Source organism: Rattus norvegicus, chromosome X, assembly GCF_021556685.1.
Source record: "Rattus norvegicus strain SHRSP/BbbUtx chromosome X, alternate assembly SHRSP_T2T, whole genome shotgun sequence".
Lineage (NCBI taxonomy): Eukaryota > Metazoa > Chordata > Mammalia > Rodentia > Muridae > Rattus > Rattus norvegicus.
This window is the reverse complement of record NC_141554.1, coordinates 75,618,851-75,642,917: the sequence shown is the minus strand read 5'-3', so window position 1 is coordinate 75,642,917 and position 24,067 is coordinate 75,618,851. Positions and strand designations below refer to the sequence as shown.

Genomic DNA, 24,067 nt, shown 5'->3' with positions numbered 1-24,067 from the left:
TATAACTTTCACATTCTTCATTTTGCTGAGTGAATCCTTTTTTTATAATTTTTTTATCTTTATTAACTTGAGTATTTTTTATTTACATTTCAATTGTTATTCCCCTTCCCGGTTTCACGGCCAACATCCCCCTAACCCCTCCCCCCCTTCTATATGAGTGTTCCCCTCCCCATCCTCCCCCCATTACCATCCTCCCCCCAGCAATCACGTTCACTGGGGGTTCAGTCTTGGCAGGACCAAGGGCTTCCTCTTCCACTGGTGCCCTTACTAGGCTATTCATTGCTACCTATGCAGTTGGAACCCAGGGTCAGTCCATGTATAGTCTTTAGGTAGTGGCTTAGTCCCTGGAAGCTCTGGTTGCTTGGCATTGTTGTACTTTTGGGGTCTCGAGCCCCTTCAAGCTCTTCCAGTTCTTTCTCTGAGTCCTTCAACAGGGGACCTATTCTCAGTTCAGTGGTTTGCTGCTGGCATTCGCCTCTGTATTTGCTGTATTCTGGCTGTGTCTCTCAGGAGCGATCTACATCCGGCTCCTGTCGGTCTGCACTTCTTTGCTTCATCCATCTTGTCTAATTGGATGGCTGTATATGTATGGGCCACATGTGGGGCAGGCTCTGAATGGGTGTTCCTTCTGCCTCTGTTGTAAACTTTGCCTCCCTATTCCCTCCCAAGGGTATTCTTGTTCCCCTTTTAAAGAAGGAGTGAAGCATTGCTGAGTGCATCCTTATGATGCTATTTAAACATCTTCCACTTTCCTTTGTTTGTATTGCCTATAAATTGATAGTTATTGCCACAGGTTTGATAGATTTGGATTCAATTTTTAAAGCAAGACAAATTCAGAGGTGGTTATATCATACCAGAAAAACATGTAATGTGTGGCTGTTACTTTTTCTCTAATGTGGAGCGTCAACCCCCACCCCCAAGCTTTGTACATGTTAGGCAAGTGCTATCCTATGATTTGGACTTAAAGCTAATCTTGGCTACATAGTGACTTCAAAGCCAGCCTGAGCTACACATAGTGTTTCCAAAAAATAATGGCTAGGGATGTTGTTCACTTACATAATATGCAAAAACTCCTGGATTCTATCACCAATATGGTAACAAGAACAACAAGAAGATTAGTCAGATATTTTTCACCTATACTGGCTTTTCTTCTAATGATTTTAGTGGCTAACACTGGCCACTCCGATCTGTCATTTTATGAGGGGTTGCCAAATCTTGTTTTCAAATCTACACACAGATCTTTTTAATGCGCTCATTTTAACAAGTTCATTCCCTGTTGAAATTTCTCCAATTTGTTTCTCTTAATCAAAATCAAAAAAGTTCAAGAGTTAAGGTAGCACACAGGAGCCTCTATAATAAAGTTCTCACCTGCTTCTAGAGCCCTCTCCCTGTGCCCTGTAATTGGGGTTGTAACCATACCATGCCGTTTCTCACATCTACATGTTTGCTCTCCCTTCTCTTCTCTCCCTTCTCCTCTCCCCTGCCCCTCCATAGATGTGATCTCCATTTACTCTCAAATATTCACTCAGGCTCTATTTCCCAAAAACCTGTAAACCTTTTGCATAAGCACACCATAATGATTAAAATTTATTCTATCTGTGGGGACCTTCTTGTCCTCCTTCTTCAGACTGATTCACAGTCAGCTTCTGACACAGCCTCAAAGAAGCTAGCTTGAAACCTGCCCCTTTCTTCTCCTCTGCTCCTCAAGCAGTGGTCTAGCACAGTACACATGACTGTTACTGTATTGCCTTGCTATTTTCATGCATTTATCTCACCTTTCTACACGAAGCTCCTCGGTTCAGGGACTGTCTTTTATTGATTTAAGCTGTAGTGCCTGCCACATGTAAGGATTTTGACAAATGAATGAACAGCCGTATTCGGTCCTTATACTTTTTAATGAGGGGGTTGCTTACTAGTAAGTACAAGGCCCTGGGTTTAGTTCCTAGCACCGAAAAGAATCCAAAAGGTAACCCAGAATCACAAAAAAATAGAAAAAGAGAGAGGGGACATTTTAAATGAGAGATTCAGTACCTACATTTATTATAGATGTAGAAATCAGTTCAGAAAGATGTACCAAGGTCAAGGTCACAGAGCTAGGGAAATAGATTAGATGAAAAGCATTATTGTTTTTGTTTTGTTTTGTTTGATGTTTGTTTCTGTGAACAAATGGCCTGTGCCATTTTTCCACCTAATATTATTTAATGAAAAAGTAAAAACAGGCAGGTATTCCCATTATCTGAAACTTCACATGCTCTTTTTACAGTGCTCAGGATCAAACTGAGGACTTGTTCGTGCAAGGCCAATCTTCTATTATGCGGCTACACCCTGAGGCCTTGGGTCTTACATTTTCACACTGAGCTTCAACAGACTGTTAAGCAAATCTGACTGTTGTAGAAACTGAGTTTGACAAGTCAAGATAATGATTTTAGAGTCCCGCATCCTAAAGTCGTGAAGTTGTACTTAAGACAGTAATAGTCCCATATTAAGCTAGTCGCAAATAGGAAAGACTTACTAGCCAGGTGCTTTGGCATTCACCTCTAATCATAGCACATAGTAGGTTGAGGCAGGAGCACTTCGAATTAAAAGCCAGCCTGAGCAATATAGTCAGACCCCATGGCAAATCAACAGTAAAAAATAAAATAAAATAACCCCCAAAAGTCAGATTTTAGTTATGTTGGTCTGTCCTGGTTTTTTTTTTTTTTTTTTTATTAACTTGAGTATTTCTTATATACATTTCAAGTGTTATTCCCTTTCCCGGTTTCCGGACAAACATCACCCTCCCCCCTCCCCTTCCTTATGGGTGTTCCCCTCCCAAACCTCCCCCCATTGCCACCCTCCCCGCATAGTCTAGTTCACTGGGGGTTCAGTCTTAGCAGGACCCAGGGCTTCCCCTTCCACTGGTGCTCTTACTAGGATATTCATTGCTACCTATGGGGTCAGAGTCCAGGGTCAGTCCATGTATAGTCTTTAGGTAGTGGCTTAGTCCCTGGAAGCTCTGGTTGCTTGACATTGTTGTACTTTTGGGGTCTCGAGCACCTTCAAGCTCTTCCAGTTCTTTCTCTGATTCCTTCAACGGGGGACCTATTCTCAGTTCAGTGGTTTGCTGCTGGCATTCGCCTCTGTATTTGCTGTATTCTGGCTGTGTCTCTCAGGAGCGATCTACATCCGGCTCCTGTCGGTCTGCACTTCTTTGCTTCATCCATCTTGTCTAATTGGGTGGCTGTATATGTATGGGCCACATGTGGGGCAGGCTCTGAATGGGTGTTCCTTCAGTCTCTGTTTTAATCTTTGCTTCTCCCTTCCCTGCCAAGGGTATTCTTTTTCCTCATTTAAAGAAGGAGTGAAGCATTCACATTTTGATCATCCGTCTTGAGTTTCGTTTGTTCTAGGGATCTAGGGTAATTCAAGCATTTGGGCTAATAGCCACTTATCAATGAGTGCATACCATGTATGTCTTTCTGTGATTGGGTTAGCTCACTCAGGATGATATTTTCCAGTTCCAACCATTTGCCTATGAATTTCATAAACTCGTTGTTTTTGATAGCTGAGTAATATTCCATTGTGTAGATGTACCACATTTTCTGTATCCATTCCTCTGTTGAAGGGCATCTGGGTTCTTTCCATTTTCTGGCTATTATAAATAAGGCTGCGATGAACATAGTGGAGCACGTGTCTCTTTTATATGTTGAGGCATCTTTTGGGTATATGCCCAAGAGAGGTATGGCTGGATCATCAGGCAGTTCAATGTCCAATTTTCTGAGGAACCTCCAGACTGATTTCCAGAATGGTTTTACCAGTCTGCAATCCCACCAACAATGGAGGAGTGTTCCTCTTTCTCCACATCCTCGCCAGCATCTGCTGTCACCTGAGTTTTTGATCTTAGCCATTCTCACTGGTGTGAGGTGAAATCTCAGGGTTGTTTTGATTTGCATTTCCCTTATGACTAAAGATGTTGATTTTAGTTATGTTGGTCTGTCCTGGTTTTTGTACATCACCACTTCCCACCTTACATGTTAGCAATAAACTGAGAACCATGAATTTTTTTTCTCTCAGAAAGAGCCAGCCTGGTCTCCTACAGGGTTGCTGGGGGCTATCAGCCAATGTCCCCAACTCCCTGCTCCCTCTGAGAGTTCCTTTGCCTTATACTCTTCTGGGAGCCAAAACTCTTTGACCATACCCAGTCACTACTTGCTAGAATTCTATCTACCATCGAAACCTACTTCACCATCACTCCCCTGGACCCATCTCTGGTTTCTAATAATAAGCAGATAATAGGTTCTGAGACATCACAAAATGTTTTTCACATTTTAAACTTATTTTAACAATTTCAGAGTTAGAGGAAAGTTGTAAATATAGATAGAACAAAATATTTGGATATCCTTTACTCAGATTCCAGATATTTCCACCGAGCTTCTCTCTGTATCGCTGTGCATCTGTGATTTCTTCCTCCTCTCTCTTCTCTTCACTTTAGCACTCTGCTCTATTCTCTTCTCTTCCTCGCCCTTTCTTCTTTCCCTCTCCTCCTCTCCCCTACCCCTCCATAGATGTGACCTCCATTAACTCTCACATCTTCATTCAGGCTCTATTCCCAAAAAACCTGTAAACCATTATACTATACCTGTATAGTATAATGATTAAAATCAGAAAATTAAAATAGTGCTAACATCTATTTGTATGAATTGTAAAATAAAATCTTAAATTGTGTGTTTTATTCCATTCTTGTGTGTCCCGTGTCTTCACTGATCTGGAACAATTCCAAAATTAAGATACTAAAGACCATTTGTTTCTAAATGGCCCTAACTTTGGGGTTTGGGACATTCCTCCTTAAGTAGATTTGGGTTATGCATTTTTCTGCAGGCCTGCCACTCAAGTTCCTTCTGTGGAAGCCCTGCTAGCCTTACTGCTGACATTGATTTTAATCACTTGAGTTGATCCTTTATTTAAGGAAGTATCTTCCAGTTTCCTTCATCAAAAAGTAATTGTGTTACCCTTTGTGATTAAACCATCCTGTGGAGATACACTTTGAGCCTATATAAATAGACTTTTTAAATTGCAATTGCTCATTTTGTACCCATTTGACTTTTTATGCACTTTTTATTTCATGGTTTTTTTTTAGTTGATATTTGAATAGATAATCCATTCTTATAGTTCAGATTTATTTTTGGATTTATTTTATTTTATGCGTATGATTATATGAATGCTTGCATGTATGCCATGTGCATATCTGGTGCTTGCAGAAGTCAGAAGAAGGCATCATGTCTCTTGGGACTGGAGTTATGGATGGTTGTGAGCCATTATGTTGGTGTGGAAAACTGAACCTCTGTTCTCTGTGAGGGCAATACATGCTCTTAACTACCTAGGCTGGTCTCCAGACCCTCATTGTTCAAATAATATATAGTAAAAAGGTCAAATGTTTTTCCTACCTGTTTCTAAATACCCAGCTTTTTCATAGGCAATGTTATTTTTGTGTGTTCCTAGGTATACTCTATGCACATATATGTAAATCTAAACATATGTGGATATTTATAGCCCTATGTGCCCAAAGTAATAATAGATTGTTCTATACTCTTTATCACCAATACTATATATCTTAAAGATCACTACATATATATTCTAATTACCTATTGCTTCATTAAAAAATTCACCTTGGGGTTGGGGATTTAGCTCAGCGGTAGAGCACTTGCCTAGGAAGCTCAAGGCCCTGGGTTCGGTCCTCAGCTCCGAAAAGAAAAAAGAAAAAAAAAATTCACCTTAACCCCCAGTGGCTTGAGCAGGATGATAACATAATAAAAATGTACTTTAACAGTTCTGGATTGCCAGGTTTTCATGAGGCACTTCTTGCGCAAGGTCTCTCATTTATTTTTGTCAAACATGGATTCATGAATGAGGTCAGCCAAGGTTTGCTCCGTCATATACTCAAGAGTAGATACAGGCTGTTGACTACAATATCATTACCTACAGCTCTAATATCACCAAATCCTCACAGCATGATGACGTGGGGTTCTTATGATGTCATAAAAGACTGTGTCTTTAAAAGTAACCGCAGAAGTCACTCAGTCCCTTTTTACCTCAGTCACAAGCACACCTGGTGTCCTGCTGGTTTGGGTTGCTTGGTTTGGTCTTTGTGTCCACTTAACCTGAGCTCGAGTTATCTGGGAAGAGGAAGGAGCCTCAGTTGAGAAAACACCTGCATCAGATTTGCCTGTAGGCAAGTCTATAGGTTCTTTTATTGGTTCATGATGATTGATGTAGAAGGGCCCAGCTCAGTGTGGGCAGTGTCACCCCTGGGCAGGTAGTCCTTAGCTGTAAAAAGTAAGTAGAAAGTAGGCAGAGCAAGCCATGGAGAGCAGGCCAGTAAACGGCACTCCTCCATGGTCTCTGCTTCAGTTCTTGTCTTGACTTCCCTCAGTGACGAATCATTACCCACACATCTAAAATGAAATAAACCCTTTCAAGCTGCTTTTGGTTATGGTTTTTACCTGACAGTACATAAATCTTCCCTATGTTTCTCCTTTTCTCTTGGAATTTCTATTAGTGTACATTAATTTTACTGTGGATTGCATATGACATTTTCACACATGCATATAATGTATTTTGATTATATTCACCCCAACTTACCTTCTTTTGCCCCACGCCTGCCAATCCTATCTCTTTCCCCAACTAGTCCCCCTTGCTCGTCCATGTTTTATGGGTTTTTTTCCTGAGACAGGGTCTCACTATTTAGCTCTGGCTAGTTGGGAGCTTTCTATGTAAACTAGACTGGTCTTGAACTCAGAGATATCTCCCTACCTCTGCTTCTTGAATGCTGGGATTAAACGTGTGTGTGTGTGTGTGTGTGTGTGTGTGTGTGTGTGTGTGTGTGTGTGTGTGCGCGCGCGCGCGCGCGCTGTACTCAACTCTTCCACGTCTTTTTGTTGATGATCAGTAAGTTATATTAGGGTTGCTTGTAGGAGCATTGGTACCTGCCTTTTCTTTTCTTTCTTTCTTCTTTTTTCCAGTTGTTTGTTTTCAAGATAGGGTTTCTTAGTCCTGGCTATCTTATAACTAGTTCTGTAGACCAGGCTGGCCTTGAACTCACAGAGATCTGCCTGCCTCTGCCTCCCTGTGCTGGGATTAAAGACATGTGCCACCACACCCAGCTTTTTATTTTCTTGATATGTTAAAATGTATTATGCAAAACATGGAAGTTGGGGTGAATATAATCAAAATACATTATATGCATGTGTGAAAATGTCATATGCAATCCACAGTAAAATTAATGTACTTTAATAAAAATTCAGAGAAAAGAAGAAATGTAAAGTAGATTTATCTACTGTCATCATCTGCCCAATATATGTGGCTTTTTGTTTACTCAAGTATTGCATATCTTTTACCACTGTTCATTACATTTTTATTAAACTAAAACAAACTCTACTACCTTAATCCATCTGCTCCCAGTCCCTCCATCTGCCCAGCCCTAGTCAACTATAAGCATACTTTCTGGCATTTGAGACATTGTCTAGAAATTGAATCCAATACTTCAATGTCCTATGTGAGTGACAACTGTCTCTCATTTGGTGTAGTATTTTCAAGGTTTCTCTCCATGTTGTAGCAGACATCAGAACTTCAGTTCATTACTGTCAGATACTACTTGCATGGAAGGAGTCCAGTTTCCTGACGGGCTCTTGGGTGGATTTTACTTTTCAGCTTTTGTGACTAATCCTGGTATAAATTTTTGTGTACAAGTTAACACAGCCATGTTTTCATTTCTCTAGGATACATAACCAAGAGTAGAAATACTGAGCCTCATGCTAACTGTTTACCCACTGTCAGAACTGCTGGGTGTTTCCAATATCTGCAAATAGCCTACCAGAGGCATTGTGCCAATTGTCACTCCCACCAGGGACTGTTTAAGTGATAAGCAACATCCAATACAATGATATCAATCTGGGGAATTTTTAACAGCCTGATATAATAAAATGTTATCTTGATGTAATGTTCATTTAAAATTTTCTTGTTACATGTGAGTTTGACTGAATTATCCTACATCAATGGGTATTGATATTTATTCTGCTCAATTTTCTTCTGTCTTTATTTGTTGGAGTTCTTCATTTTTTACCAGAATTGACCTAGAAATTTAAAATATTTATTATTTTATAATTTGTCTTACACTTTGCTTAGTTCTTTTCAGTAAGACCTCTTTATTGTTTTATTTGTGTAAACATATTGAACTATCCTTTATAGCGCCTGGTGATGTTTGATACTTAGAAAATCCTTTTCCTTCCAACATTATGAGCTAATTTTCCCACATGTTTTTAGCACTTTAATACTTATATATCATTACACAGTTAGACTGTCAGGCATAAGTCTAACTTTATTTCAGGCAGCTATTTGATTCTTTTCACATCATTTAATAAATTATCTACATTTGGCATATACTAAATTCCAGACTGCAGATACATTTCTATATCCCTCTAGGTTGGTTTCTGTAACAGTAATTGCATAATAATCATGTATCTGGATCCTTTCGACACAAACAATTCTAATACCATTAGTCCATAAAATACAGTATGCGTGCAGAATTTTGAGTAGTTAAAACTGTTTATAATTTCAACTGAGTTGAAGCTTGAGACGGAGATAAAAGAACACAGTATGCAAAAGCTAAATTACAAAATTTTTGTCAGAACATTTGAATTTCAAGATCGACTCTTAATTATGGATTTTTAAGGGTTTTTTTCCACACAAGAAAGGTCCTTAATTGAAAGCAGGGAAGAAGTGAGGAAGAGAAAAGTAAAAAACTATTTAGAAAACTAAATAGTTTTCTACTAAAGGAGGCTAAAACAGGCATATTCATTATAACACTAATAGAAAATATTTTTCTCATAATTAATGTACTTCAATCTTTAAAATCCCAGAGGACCTGACTGGAACACTGAATTGTACGAAGAAGGAGGCAGTACTGTGAGAGAGCTTCTTAGTGAACTATATGTCAAAGTCGGTGAAATTCGGCACTGGGGTCTGATCCGATACATCTCTGGGATCTTACGGAAGAAGGTGGAGGCACTTGATGAGGTACTAATAAATTCTTGAATTTACACATAATCTAAATGGGGGGATTTTAAAGTTACCAAGTGCTCAGAGGTAGGGCCTTGGCCAGCATTCCTGGAATCCTAGGTTCCATTCCTTGTACTACGTGGGGAGAACAGCTTGATTTTTCTATGATGTTGTTGTTATGGGTTTTTTTTTTTTAAAGCAGCCACAACCTCTAGTTGTTTTGATCACATATGTAAAGTTTCTGGTATTCAGTTAGCCTTTTATTTGTGAGTGTCGATTATATGTTACTGAACCATAAGATCTACAGACTTTAAAGGTGTTACACGCAGAAGAGTTTGAGATCTTAGTGAATTTACACTAAGCTGAAAGTCCCTGCCTTCCAGAAGGTTTCTTCCTGAAAATCCGTCTTCTGATCATGTTTCATGAGAAAGAGAACTTGGTGTGCTGGTGTAAGTTGGGGGGGGGGGGGGCGTAAAGTTTTGTGGCTAGAAATCTGAAAGTTTTTTTTTAAGAGTAAGCTTTGCTACCTCTTCCTAGGCCTGCACAGACCTTCTGTCCTACCAGAAACACCTGACAGTAGGGCTTCCTCCAGAACCTCGAGAGAAGACCATCTCTGCGTGAGTGGGTCATGGGGTTGGGTTTTGATAGAGTTTCTCTGCACCTTTAAGAAATTGTATGGACTTAGCATAGTCCTCTCACCCTACTCTGTATAATATCTTATACGCAAAGCCGCAATCATAGGAGAATGATGGGGTACAAGAAGGTGAAAGAGAATTTATAAGAATACTTAAAATATTTCTTATTGACTTTTCCTAAATCCCTTAAGTCTACTCATTGTAAACACACACACACACACACACACACACACACACACACACACACACACACACACACACAGAGGAATATCAGGAATTAGAAACAGACAAGTCAGCCATAGTCCAAAAGAGAAATAGAGGAAAGTATGTAGTTAGAGCATCGGGTTGCTATTGATGCAGCTCTATGCTGCTGAAGAAAGAATCAAAGGTATAAAGGTCAAAGTTGAAAGGGGAAATGGGCACTTACAAAGCATTCAGAGGTGGCATGTCTACAAGAACACTGACATCAGATTGCCACCTGCCCAGTTTGCTGCAACTTCTGATTAGCTGTATTCCCCTAGGATAGACTGGCACTAGAGGGAAAGGAAAGGATGTTTAATCCCGACCCATAGTATCCACTTACCACTAGCCACGCTAGGAAAGCTTATCTGCACTGAGTCTACCTAGTTTCATGTTATGATAGTGCCATTATTTAAATCTACAGGCAGATTGTATTTAAAAGAAATATTTTTAGAAGTATTCTAACTTCATAAGTGATCAAAAATAAATCTGGTTTTCTATGAAAGAATTACCTAAAAACCAGCATACCTCCCCTACCTGCCAGTTCTACTTCAATAACTAGTGTAGTAGAGGTGGTGCTTTTAATTGACTAAGTTTTTTGAGACAGTATCACTGTGTGCTCCTGTCTCGTCCAGAACTTTTAATTCTCTTATACCTCAGTCTCCTGATTATATGATTATAGGTCTGCACCATCATGCCCAGCTAGTGAGCTTAACCAGGGATAGACTAGAGAACGGTTAGCAGGGATGGCTTGGTGGTATCCGCAGACTACCCTGTTCCCAGTTCATATATAGGATTTCAGCTGCCTGCGAGGTCCAGATCTAGATGGAGGCTAGAAAGACATATTCTAGGACAAGTTGCCACGGATTCTATATGTAAAGTCTTAGTTGTACTTTAGGAAAATAATTTGGCTAACTTTCTTCTACTGCCATGACAAAATAGCATAGACTGGATGTTTAAACAATTGACCATGGCAGTTTCACAGTGTCAACAGGATTGGTTTCTTCTAAAGGCTGTCAAGGACTTTGTTTTAGTTGTCTTCTTGGCTTGTATATAGCTGTTTTCCTCTATGTCTCCTGATATTTTCCCATCTTATCCATGTCTCTGTGTCCAAATGTCCCCTTTTTATAAGGACATCAGTCATATTAGATCCAGAACTATCTTAGTAACTTCACTTTAATCACTTCTAAAGATCATATTTTTCCATTAAAATCACACTTTGAGGTACTAAAGGACTGAATTTCAACATATGTGTGTTGAAGGACACAGTTTAACCTATAACTCCTTGCTTTTAGTAAACACAACCTTGTGTCACAAATAAGATCAATGTTGTCTCACTATGGGCATTTGAAAAGAATATGCTTGCCAACTACACAATGTCAAGACTGGAGAGATGGCTCAACAGATAAGATCGAATACTGCTCCTGCAGGACCTGTTTGGTTCCTAGCACCCAAGTCAGACAGTTCCCAACTCGTTACAACTTCAGCTCCCAGGCGTAGGGAGAATGATATTAACACCTTTGACCTCTGAGGACACCTACTACAGTCAGATGCACATTACCCCCTACACAACTCTCTCTCTCTCTCTCTCTCTCTCTCTCTCTCTCTCTCTCTCTCTCTCTCTCTCTCTCTCTCTCTTAAAAATAAAATCTTATGTCATGCCAATGGGAGCAAGCCATGGGGTTTTACCAGTTGTGGTCATGAAAATTATAACTTAATGAAGTCAGAGTGGGCTTCAGAGGCAATGAATGAGCATTCGTTTTGAAAAAAAAGTAGAATTGATTAGAATTGAGAATGGACTGTGGCAGTGGCTTGGACTAGTGGTGAGATTTTAATTTTTAAAGTACATTTAAGGTAAGTTATTGTAGAAGCTGATCTTTAGTCACTGTTTTCTTTTCTAGGCCTCTACCGTACGAGGCACTCACTAAGCTGATAGATGAAGCCAGCGAAGGAGACATGAACATCTCCACCCTGACACAGGTGGGCAGAGTTATAAAATGTACGCTGGCAATTGACAAGTCAATATTTGTAATTGACTTGACAATTTACAAAGACAGTAAAATGCATTGTGAAAGCTGCACTAAAACTTTTATCTCCATTCTTTACACAGGAAATAATGGTCTATCTTGCCATGTATATGAGAACTCAGCCTGGCCTTTTTGCAGAAATGTTCCGACTTCGAATTGGTTTGATCATACAAGTTATGGCAACAGAACTGGCCCACTCTCTGCGATGTTCAGGTATTTATAAATTCAGTAACTAATTATAGGTGGAATTCGCATATGTGGAGTTTGGAACAGGGATGAAAAGGAAGATAGAGAAGCTGTGTGTGGCTGTTTTGTTCCAGAATTTATTAGTCACTAACAAAGGAAGAAAAAGTGTACTGGTTCAGCAACTTTCAAATGTCACCTCTTGGAGACTCTGCATTGCACATTCTTCTTAACTAAGTCCTTTTAGCTAACTTCTTCCTAACACTTCAAGGGTTGTGTTGGATTCTGACTCATAGAAGGAAGCTTCTAGACACCAAGTGTGAGTCACTCACTAAAGTAGATCATAGCGGTAGTGGTATGTTAATATCATGATCGAACAAGGAAGGAAGTATTTTATTAACATTTATCTAACAAGACTCTAAAATATTTGTAGGTTTATTTCTCAATGTAACAAATTTTAGTTGAGAAAATAATTGTGGCCCGAGGAAGCTATACAGCAGAATTTTCACACAGATTTATCTACCTTTTCACAGTGCTTTGCAACCTTCGACACCTATGAAGTTCATACTTGAGAACCATGTACTTGAGTTTAACAAAAAGCCAGGCACCTTTAATCCTAGCACTCAGGAGGCAGAGACAGACAGATCTCTGACTTTGAAGCCAGTCTGATTCACACAGGGCTACATGCGGATCCCAAGTCTCCAAAAAATTTCAAAAATGCTTAAATAGGTTTACAAATTTGTATCAGGACACGTTTATAGTTATATGTGACTATATATAATCTGCATGCAGGCTGGGGGTTAAATGAGCAAAAGTATTAATGACAAAATCAAAGAACTAGAGATGGCATAGAAAATATAATCACAGTGACAAAACTCAAACAAAAACTTGTTTCATTCAAATAGCCTTAAATGGCATTTTAAACATTATTTTTAAATATACGTATATTTGCATGTCTGTGTAAGTGCACATATGTGAGTACATGTTCCTGTGTAGTTCTGAGAATATCAGATTCCCTGGAGCTGGAGTTACAGATAGTTAGGTTTTGAGCCAACTGACATGGATGCTAGGAACCGAACTCAGGATCTCAACAAAAGTAGGGTCGCTTATAACCAACCAATTAGCCATCTCTCCACTTCCCACATGGCTTTCAACTGTTTTCTCTGAGGGTCTGGAGGGATGGTTCAGCTTCTATCCAGAGCACCTGGGCTGGAATCCGAGCACACACAAGGTGACTAACAGCTCTCTTAATTCCAGTCCCAGGGGATTCACTGCCCTCTTCTAGTTTCTTTAAACACTGCATACACAGGAAACATTGACATACATGCAAGGAATATACCAATACTCATAAAATAGGTAGATAGGGTCTACATTTTTGAGATGTTCCCAAGTAGCCAAGGTGAGCCTAGAATTTGTGATCCTTCTGCTTTTACCTCTAGAGTACCTGGATTATAGACAGGCATCATAATGCCTGATGCACAAGGGCTTTTAATTGAGATCTATCTATCTATAAACATATAGATAGATAGATATCATATATATATGTATATATATAATTCAAGGATATATATATTCATATGTATCTTCAAGATATATATATATATACTTTAAGAAGAGAAACAATAATTATTTTATGACTATTATTTACCAAATGCTGTTATTTGCTTTCATATTTGGATGTATTATCTTATTTAATCCTTACAACAACCCACTAGACAATACAATGTAATTCTGTTTCTGCAAATAAAGAAACTGAAAAATCAAAAACAAAAAAGGAAGGAAGGAAGGAAAAGAAAAGTATCAGGTAGGACAGAGAGGCAGATGGATGTCTCTCTGAGTTCGAAGCCAACCTGGTCTACAAAGCAAGTTCCTAGATACCCAGGGCTACACAAAGAAACCTTGTCTCAAACCTTTCCCCCAACAAAAATATTAAATATTTGCCCAATGTAACATCACCAGTATATAATAGAATTTGAAGCCATGTCTGTTTGATTTCAAATGATTTCCAGTTGGTACATTTTTAGAAGTAAATGTTTTGTATAGGATTCTGCAAGTGTGGTATCAAGGAATGTTTTTTTCAGAGGGTTTGTAGCCAAAAGCAACTTCTGTGGAGGAAAAGATTTATTTCAGCTTACAGCTTAAAGTTCATCATGGAGGAATGCGGGTAGGCAGGGCAGGAACTCAAGCAGGAACCTGGAGGCAGGAACTAAAGCAGAGGCTATGGAGGAGTGCTGCTTACTGGCTTGCTCCCTATCGATTGCTCAGTTTACTTTCTTACAGAACTCAGGACCACCTTCCCTGGGGATGACACCACCCACAGTGACCTAGGCCCTCCTATATCAATCACTAACCAAAAAGTGCCCCTACAGGACTTGCCAGAGGCAATCTAATGGAGCCACTCCCTTTTCCCAGATGTTTCTAGCTCTTATCAGGTTGACAAAAACCAACACAGTATTCAACAATAAACCTCAGTAATGATAAAACCTCTCAGTCATTCTTTACTGTTCCTTGCCTGTAATAGAGCCTTCCTTTTTTTTTTAAATTTAGAGAATACTTTATTAGTTTTTGTAATCAAACCCACGTAGATAAGACCTTACATATTTAATACAGTGTGTTACCCCTGTCCAAATGGAAAAAACTTAAGTTCAACATTTCTAGACCAATATGGCTGTTAATTTCTGTACAGTGCCAACTCAACACAGTAAACGGGGATACTTTTTTCCAAAGTTGACAGCACAGCTAAAGTTTCAAAAAATTCAAATTATATATCTGTATATATATTTATATTTATATAAAAAGACCAATAATAGCAGTGTGTTATGCATCAACAGCAGCAACAGCTTTTCCAGGTTCTGCAGTCATCTGAACAAAACTGTAGAGACATCCAGCACACTCCATTAAAAAAAAAAAGTAAAAAAACAAAACCCGAGAAAACAGCACAGTTCTGTTACTCTTGTGGTACCTGGCACCATTTTTTTTTAAATTAGCTTCTCAATCATCATCTGGAAAGAAAACATTCTGAGCAACATCATTAAAAACAGTTCTGATAAAGCACGGTCACTACTACGTATCATAAAGCAGGTACAAGCTATTTTACATCCACAGAGGTATGATACAGTACTGTCCTACATCTATAATACTAGAGGATACAATTTAAAAGGCATTATTTGAGACTTGATTCTACTTTTCCAGCAGAGGGCCCAAAGGATGGTGTGACACAGCTTTGTAAAGAAACATACTCTAGACAGGATTTCCTTTCACTAGTGTAGAGCCTTCCTGTTAGCATCATCAAAACCATGGCTCTCCATTTTATAGGATTAAAGCCCAGATTCCTGGGTCTGGCCTGTAGCTACTGAGTAGTGCTTCCTGTAAAATATCTTATCTCTCTCTACTCTTGGAGATTGATGTCTCCTCTGATTTCCAAACAATCACTGGTTATATTGCTCACTTAAACCATGTTATACACAATATTTTTGTTGTTTTTATTGTTCTTTCTCGTATTTACATGTTCTATCTCTCCAAAATTAGTGGTAAACCCCTCAAAGTCAGGTGCTATGTGCCATACCTGCTTGTACTAACATGGCTTAAAATGATGACCTATATGCAGTTCTTTCAAAAAGGTGACTAATGTTGATGAACACATTGCGGTTCTCAGTATTCTTAATAAATTCAGACTCACTGTTCTCTTTTAACCGTTTACACTGCGAGCTTTTGAGTTTAACTGTGAGCATGTGCGTTCACTGCTGTTCTCTGAATGCCCTCCACTTCTCTTGTTATCCTTAATTCTTTCCACCTTCAAATAAAGACTATAGGGAGTTGCCCAACAGTTTTGAAATAGAATAGAAAGAAACTAGTGGGACAGCTAACCTACAGTCTAGGTAGTTGGTTCTTAAATAGTTAAAAACCTAGTGTTGTATGAATAGCCAATTATATAGTGTTAGAAATTTGTTCTGTAACTTACATCATCTAAAGTGACTTAGAAATCCAATGAAAGGAAATAGAGGGTCTAACCTCCATTTTAGAGAAAAGGAGAGAGCACATCAACATGAGGAGACCAAGTGCAGTCACCATGTTCCTGCAATTCTGTCACTTAACAGGCTAAGGCAGGAGGATGATGAGTTTAAGGCTAGCCTAGACTATGTAGTGAGAGCTTGTTTCAAGGAGAAAATGGAAAACAAGGATGTGGGAAGCAAACTAGAATTGACCTTCTGCCTGCATTTCTGATCCTTAGCTGAAGAAGCCACAGAGGGCCTGATGAATCTCAGTCCTTCAGCCATGAAGAATCTCCTGCATCACATCCTCAGCGGCAAAGAGTTTGGAGTGGAACGAAGCGGTAAGCCCCAAGCATTGGACTTCTACTTCAGAGAATTGAATTTTAGTCCTCAGTTTTAAAATGTTGTTCTAAAAGTGTGGATGCTTCAGTACTTCTAAGAAGGGGGAACAAAATTTCCTCACAGGAGGAAATATAGAGACAAAGTGTGGAGCCGAGACTGCCACACCCGTGGATCCATCCCACATGCAGTCACCAAACCCAGACAGTAGTGTGGATGCCAAGAAGTGCATGCTGTCAGGAGCTTGATATAGCTGTCTCCTGAGAGGCTCTGCCAGAGCTTGATAAATACAGAGGCATTACAGCCAAACACTGAACTGAGAACAGGGTTCCCAATGGAAGAGTTAGAGAAAGGATTGAAGGAACTGAAGGGGTTTGCAACCCCATAGGAAGAACAACAATATCAACCAACCAGGCACCCTAGAGCTCCCAGGGACTAAATCACCAACCAAAGAGTACACATGGAGGGACCCATGAGTCCAACAGCATGTGGAGAGGATGGCCTTGTCTGGCATTAATAGGTGGAGAGGCCCTTGATCCTGTGAAGGCTTGATGTCCCAGTGTAGGGGAATGCCAGGGGGGAAGCAGGAGGGAGTGGGTGGGTGGGTATAGGAGCGCTGTCGTGGAAGCAGGGGGTGGGGGGATGGAATGGGGGATTTCTGGAGGGGAAACTGGGAAAGGGGATAACATTTGAAATGTAAATAAAGATAATATCCAGTAAAAGAAAAGAAAAAAAGGAAAAATAAAAGTAAGAATTGTATACTGGAAAAAATAATAAAATGTTGTTCTTTATCATGGGAGCTATTAGCCCCCAAATAAATAGAACTCCAATAAATAAAACATTTAAAAGCAATGCTATCTTTGGAACAAGACTTGAAAAGTAAAAGAAAAATTCAATTTAACAAAAGGTTTTGAACTAGGGAGATGGCTCAATGGTTTAAGTGTTTGCTGCCCATACTTAAGCTGAGTCAGGATCTCTAGTACCCACATAAATGCTGAGCTCAGAAGCGTATGCCTGTACTTCCCTCACCCATGTCCCAGTTTGCCTTCATTGTTGTGGCAAATACCGTGACCAAAAGCAACTTGGGATAGAATGGGTTTATTTGGCTTACAAGTCCTGGTCACAGTCCATCACTGAGGGAAGCTAATGCAGGAACTCAAGCAGGCCAGGAACTGAAGCCATGGAGGAATGCTGCTTACTGGTTTGCTCCTCGTGCCTCCTGCAGTTTCTTCTTACTACAAAGTAGGATCACTGGCTCACATTGGCTCAGCCTTCCCACATCAATCATTAACCACAAAAAGGCGCTGACAGACTTGCCCACAGGCCAGTGTGCTGGAGGCATTGACTCAGCTGAGGTTCCCTCTTCTCACATGACTCCAGTTGGTCTTAAATTGACAGGAAAACAAAAACAAACGAACAAATAACTACTCAACACACTCCTATGTGGAGATGGAAGGCAGAGAAAGGGGGATCTCAGAAACCTTGTGGGCCAACTAGCCAGTATGTGCAGCATTTCGCTAGAGAGACCCCTGTCTCAAACGAGGCAGAAGTCCAGGATGTACACTCAAAGCTGTTCTCTCACCTCCATAGGCATTCTATGGCAAACGTGTTTGCTCAGTTGCACATGCACTCTCCCTACGTCTTTCTGTCTCTCTGTCCCCCCTCACCCATCCACACACACCACGTTTTAAAAAAGATTTGGTAACATACATATGTAACTCATATGTGGAGGCCAGCCAGCAACTTGCAGGAGTTGGTTCTCTCCTTCCAACATACGTGTCTCAGGAACTGAACTCCGGTCATCAGACTTGGTAGCAAGGGCTTATACCTGCTGGCCCTCATGGTTCCTTTTTTTTTTTTTTTTTGGTTCTTTTTTTTTTTCCGGAGCTGGGGACCGAACCCAGGGCCTTGCGCTTCCTAGGCAAGCGCTCTACCACTGAGCTAAATCCCCAACCCCTCATGTTTCCTTTTTAACTTTGTAGTAGATTATCTTTCATTTTCCTAAGTCAAGAGGACAACTGAAAACTCACAGTCTGAATCTTTTTAGTATTCAAAATTTGGTAATTCGGTAGAAATGATAATGTTATGGGGGTTGTATGTTGGTAGTTGCAACATATCTACTATGTCCTTTCACCCTTAAATTATGATACCTATAGAGTCTATAACAAGCCCATCTTCATGTGCACTTTTACACTTTAATTAACAGGTGTTAATTCATAGATCACTGAGACTGCATGCATTATTTTAGTGCATGAATACAGCATGTGTCAATCAAAACCAGTGTGTATTCTGTGGTTTTGCCGCATTATTTATGCTGTATACCTAAAGGAGCAGAATCAAAACCTAAAGAAGTGAAAAAGTGATATCTCATATATTCAACTATTAATCTTGAGTTATACTTTTTCAAGTGGAGGGATGGCCATACTTTAGCATGTTTGATTTTTGTTTTGTATTATTTAAGTCTCTTGTGTCCTTGCATGACCTCCAGGGAGAGATGTGACTGGGGTAGTGAGGGAATGAAGAAAAGACAACCCTGTACAGACACACAGAGAAGCTGAAATCATGGAGGGCCTATTGTATATGTCTGAACAAGGAGGCTGGGCTCACCAATCTCCATAGCAGCAACCTTAAGGCTGTCAACATCAGGGGAGAAAAAACTAAGGTAGACATTTCTGCACATACTAACAAGAGTCACACTCATCCCCAAGGAAGGCCTTCCCCCTGAACCTCACCTGGGGAACGCTTTGCCACTATCCCCCATGGGGCTGAGGCATTGAGTCCTTAGCATGGTCATGCCAGTGTCAACAGCACACACTCAGGACTTCATTTCCTTAGGACCCCTCCACTCCCCACAAAAGTTAGATAACAGGAGCTGGAGAGACAGCACGGCAGTTAAATGAACTTCCTGTTCATTCAAGTTCAGTTCCCATCAGCTATGTAGATCAGCTCACAACTGCCTGTGACTCCAGCTGCATAGAATCCAGCTCCCTCTTCTGCTCACATTTGACATGCATTTGTGTCTGCACAGTGTACATGCACATACATACACACAATGCACAGATAAAAATAATAAAAATAGCCAGGTGATGAGAGTGCAGGCCTTTAATCCCAGCACTCAGGAGGCAGAAATAGGCAGATCTCTGAGTTTGAGACTAGCCTGGTCTTCAGAGGGAGCGCCCAGGACAGCCAGGGCTATACAGTGAAACCCTGTGTCACAAAACGTCGTCGTCATCATATATTTTGAAGTTAGAAAATAGTACGCCTCAAGCTGGAGGTAGTTGTAAAATGCAGATTCTGAATTAGCCTGATATGGAACCTGAAATTCTGCTGTCCGTATCTTCTGTAGTACTGATGCTACTGGTCCGAGAACCACACTTAAAACTGCAAGGTTATACTAGGTAGGTTTTTTTTTTAATTAAGTTAAAAACAAAAGAAGAATGCACAGGTAAGTATTTTTTTTAATGGTAGAGAAAATGAGATGGATTATTCTTTGATATCTTATTCTATGCAGTTCGTCCCACTGATTCAAATGTGAGTCCTGCTATTTCCATCCATGAGATCGGTGCTGTCGGAGCAACAAAAACAGAACGAACTGGAATCATGCAGTTAAAAAGTGAGATCAAGCAGGTAAGACATAACCTGGAAAATTACTGACATAGTCACAATTAACAGCATTCTTAGCTGGACATGATGGTGCATGCCTGTAAACTTACACACAGGGGACAGAAGTTCGAGGATCAGCTACAAAGCAAGATGGAAGCCTGTCAGGAATACTGGACACACTGTCCAAAAACAAAATCCAAACCAAAACGTCATTTTAGATGAGACTGTGTTGTTTTCATGGCCGTAGTGTCCTGTCCCGAGTGTAACCGGAGCCATTTGTTTTTCAGGTGGAATTCCGTAGGCTGTCTGTCTCACCCGAGAGTCAGGTGAAACAAGGAAGAGTGTTTTAACAGATTTTAAGCAGCCATAGCATGCTTCAGCTCACAAGCTTTCCACAAGCCATGCCACTCCATGGAATGTCCCTCAGAGCAGCTGTTTGTAGACAGCATTCCCTTTTGTTGATCAAATGACTTAATTTTAGGAGGAAAGTATCTGGCAACAGGTAGCAAGAAACCGATGTCTTCAGTTTCCTTAGTATAACTAATGTGCAATGCAGAATGGACTTTCTTTATAAAAGTAGACAGACGTACCGCTTTTAAGAATAACTAGCTGGAGAGATGGCTCGGCACTTAAGAGCAGTGACTGCTCTCGCAGAGAACCTGGTTTGGGTTCCCAGCACACACATGGTGGCTCACAACAGTCTGACTCCAGTTCCAGGACATCTGAGGATCCCTTCTAACCTATGGGTACTGCATGCACATGGTACACAGATGTACATGCAGACAACATACTCATACACATACAATAAAAATAAATAAATCTAAAAAAACAAAACAAACAAAAAACCATGGGGCCAGAGAGATGTCTTAGTAGTTAAGAGCACTCGCTGCCTTTATGAAGGAACCAGGTTGAGGTCTCAGCACACACATGACAGCTCACAAGTGTCCTTAACAGTAGTTCTAGGGGATCAGATGTCCTCTTCCGGCTTCACAGGCACCAGCTACCACATGGTGTACATACATATGTGCAGGCAAAAAGAACGCATACATAAAAATTTTCAAATTATATTAGTCCTTCAAAAATTAAAAAAACAGGTACAAGAGAGAATAGCAGATTAGGTGAAGATTTTAGTTTTAAATCTTTTGGGGGATTTTAACATGCACAAGCACCATAAAAATAAACAACAATAATGTTTTATTAGATTTTCTTCCAAAATTAGATTTTATCACTGCTCTGAGAGGTATATGGGTGGCACTGTGTACGTGAAGAAGAACTGCATCTAAACAGACTGGGAATCATCGTTGCTAAACAATATATTAGAGCCCCCCTTCTCTGCAGCTAACAATGAATGGCTTGTTGCATTATACAATGAAATGTTTAGTATCTTTTAAAACGGTGGGAAAACATTCGATTTTAGGATCTCTGCATTGAGAAGGCGCTAATGCAAGCCCTTCTAGTAGCACTTCCTTTTTATTGTTTGAGAATTCCACACACGTTGATCAAATCTAATCCTCCATCACCCCCTCCACCTTTCCATACCCCCTTCCACTTTCCTTACGCAACTTCATGGACTCATTCTGTCAAAGCCATTGAGTCCACTTCGTGCTACTAGTGTGTGCTAATTCCGTTTAGAGGAATGATAGTAGTAAGCTCTCACCTAGAGTCTATGACCTAAAGACTGGACTTGTAGAGATCATTTGTATAGTTATTAATAGTACCTCATAAGAAAGGCTTAAAATCCCTCATGCTTTCAATGTAGAATCATAATAGCTTAAGGCATTAAAGCATCATGGAAAGCAGAGGCAAAATGAAGATTTTGCTTCTTTAAAGGGGGCTCTGAAACGATTTAGAAGAATAAACCAGTGCTTGAAGCCTAATTTTAAAGGAAATTTAAGTACCTTCCTTAAAGATCCCTTGGCATTTGTATTTATTCCAGGGGAAGACTGGAATTAGAGCATGGACTGGAGAGATGGCTCATGCCTAAGAGCGCTGGCTGCTCATCCAGAGAAGCTGGGTTTGGTTTCCAGCACCCACATGGTGGCTCACAGCCTCTGTTATTCCAGACCCAGGGAATCTGGCACCTTTGTCTGGCCACCACAGCCACTACACACATGTGGTCCATAGATATACATGTAGGCAAAACACACCCATACACATAAAATACAAATTAAATAAAATACCAAATACAGTTTAAAACTGAAAACCCCGCATGCTACAGTTCTTGCCAGGTAATTTTTTTTATCTGAGCATTTCCTATTTGGAAGTGGAAAGGACAACTTCAGTGCTGAGTAATTATTCATTGATGTGATTGGTTAACAGTCCTTGTTTTGGTTGAGGGCGACAGGCTAAGTGCATTATAGTTTGGGGGTTTGTTTTGTTTTATTGCAACAAGGTCTCTCTATGTAGCCTGGCCATCCTGGAACTCAATATGTAGCCTAGGCAGACCTTAAGCTCACAGAAACCTGCCTGCCTCTGCCTGTAGACTTCTGGGATTAAATGTGTGTATCATCACACCTAGCTCACATTATAGTTTTTATAGACATCCAGTATTATTTACACATTTTTATATTATTGGAGTGTGAAGTCCTTGTTGCCAGCTAGATTAAAATTGGCCTTTCCAGCTACTTGAGGTTTTTCTCCTACATATTCAGTACCTATAGGTCTTCAAAGGAGCCCAGACGGTTAGGACAATAATTTGGAGGAGAGGGAGACTACATCGTCATTACTTTTTATTTTATCACATTGCTTGCCATCCTTGCATGCCTGCCTGATATTTTGTATTGTTCTCTGCCACTTACCAGTACTCTAATTTCTAGGCAAAGATATTTCGGGGTAGTTTTTAATTTATTTCACCCTTTAGCATGGCATTTAGAGTAAACTTATTTCACAGGCTTTTAATGGTAACATGCCGGCTAATTACTTAACTGCTCCATAGCATAATAATACCACTAATAGCTTTTTACAACACAAATAATGATTGCCTTATCTCGCCTCTTTAAAAGTTTTATTTTCTCAATTTCTTTTATAGACTAGTGGTGGTCATCCCTCAAGTATAGATTTGATGTCACCGACCTTTCTGGTAACTCATTTTATGTTATCTCATGCTTCATTCACAAGTGTTTTGATATACCGTTATGTAGATCATAACATAGTATTTGACTATATAAAAAAACCAAACTGGGGGCTAGAGAGATGGCTCAGTGGTTAAGAGCACTTGTTGCTCTTGCAGAGGACCTGCATTCCATTCCCAGCCCCCACAATCACAACCATCTGTGGCTTTCAGGTACTCCTGGGGTATCCATTCATAAAATAAATCTGAAGGCTAAACACCTAAGTGAATACATTGACCCAGAACTATCATGACTATACAAGAAGTGCCTATAAAGGGGAGAGGTCTGTTTCTTTCCTAATAAGTTAGGAAAGGGAGTTCCACCACTTTCTGATTTCCAGAAGAAAAAAATTTAATAAGTACTTCTTATGGATATTTATTCTTTGAGCTGTGCCATCGCCATGCATCCAACAGTGGACTAGGTAGCATGAACATCAGTTTGGAATTGACTTGAAAATCTGAATTCTGGTCTGTGTCCTAGTGATGCTGCATCAGAAAGACTGGGCTAGGCCCCAGCAGCCCGTTCTAAAAGGCTCTTCAGGGAACTCTGAGGCACTGTTAAATTTTAAAGGTACTCGGTTATAGCCGGTCCCCTGAGAAGGAAGTCAGTTAGGAAATGAACTAAATGCCAACTTTATGTCAGGCCGGGAAGAAACGACACTGAACAAAACAGAAATGACGTAATGAAGCTCACAATTTAGAACGATTCTTTTCTAATTAAATTTCTTTCATTTTTGTTTTTCTACTTTATTAGAATATAGTAAGCTGTGAAATAATGAGTTAGGTTATGACATTTTCTTATGTGAACGATATTCTTTAATTATATATTTTACTTTAAATCATAACAAGTTATTCTTTCATTTCTCACAAATTAAAGAAGAGAGCTATTAGAAATAATATTTTGGC

General features: G+C 39.9%; 1 protein-coding gene across 4 annotated transcripts in view; it reads left to right on the top strand.

The window, feature by feature from the left end:
- Positions 1 to 24,067, top strand: part of Phka1 (phosphorylase kinase regulatory subunit alpha 1) — a 138,569-nt gene that overhangs the window by 100,116 nt on the left and 14,386 nt on the right. For 2 of the 4 annotated variants that reach the window (XM_087600651.1, NM_022626.2), the window contains 8 exons: positions 8,895 to 9,051; positions 9,571 to 9,650; positions 11,810 to 11,888; positions 12,019 to 12,148; positions 16,350 to 16,451; positions 19,961 to 20,076; positions 20,340 to 20,378; positions 23,081 to 23,131. In XM_087600651.1, coding sequence (XP_087456777.1) covers positions 8,895 to 9,051; positions 9,571 to 9,650; positions 11,810 to 11,888; positions 12,019 to 12,148; positions 16,350 to 16,451; positions 19,961 to 20,076; positions 20,340 to 20,378; positions 23,081 to 23,131 — 754 coding nt within the window. The remainder of the gene's footprint in view (positions 1 to 8,894; positions 9,052 to 9,570; positions 9,651 to 11,809; positions 11,889 to 12,018; positions 12,149 to 16,349; positions 16,452 to 19,960; positions 20,077 to 20,339; positions 20,379 to 23,080; positions 23,132 to 24,067) is intronic. The other 2 variants (XM_087600652.1, XM_087600650.1) reach the window with 1 other exon arrangement.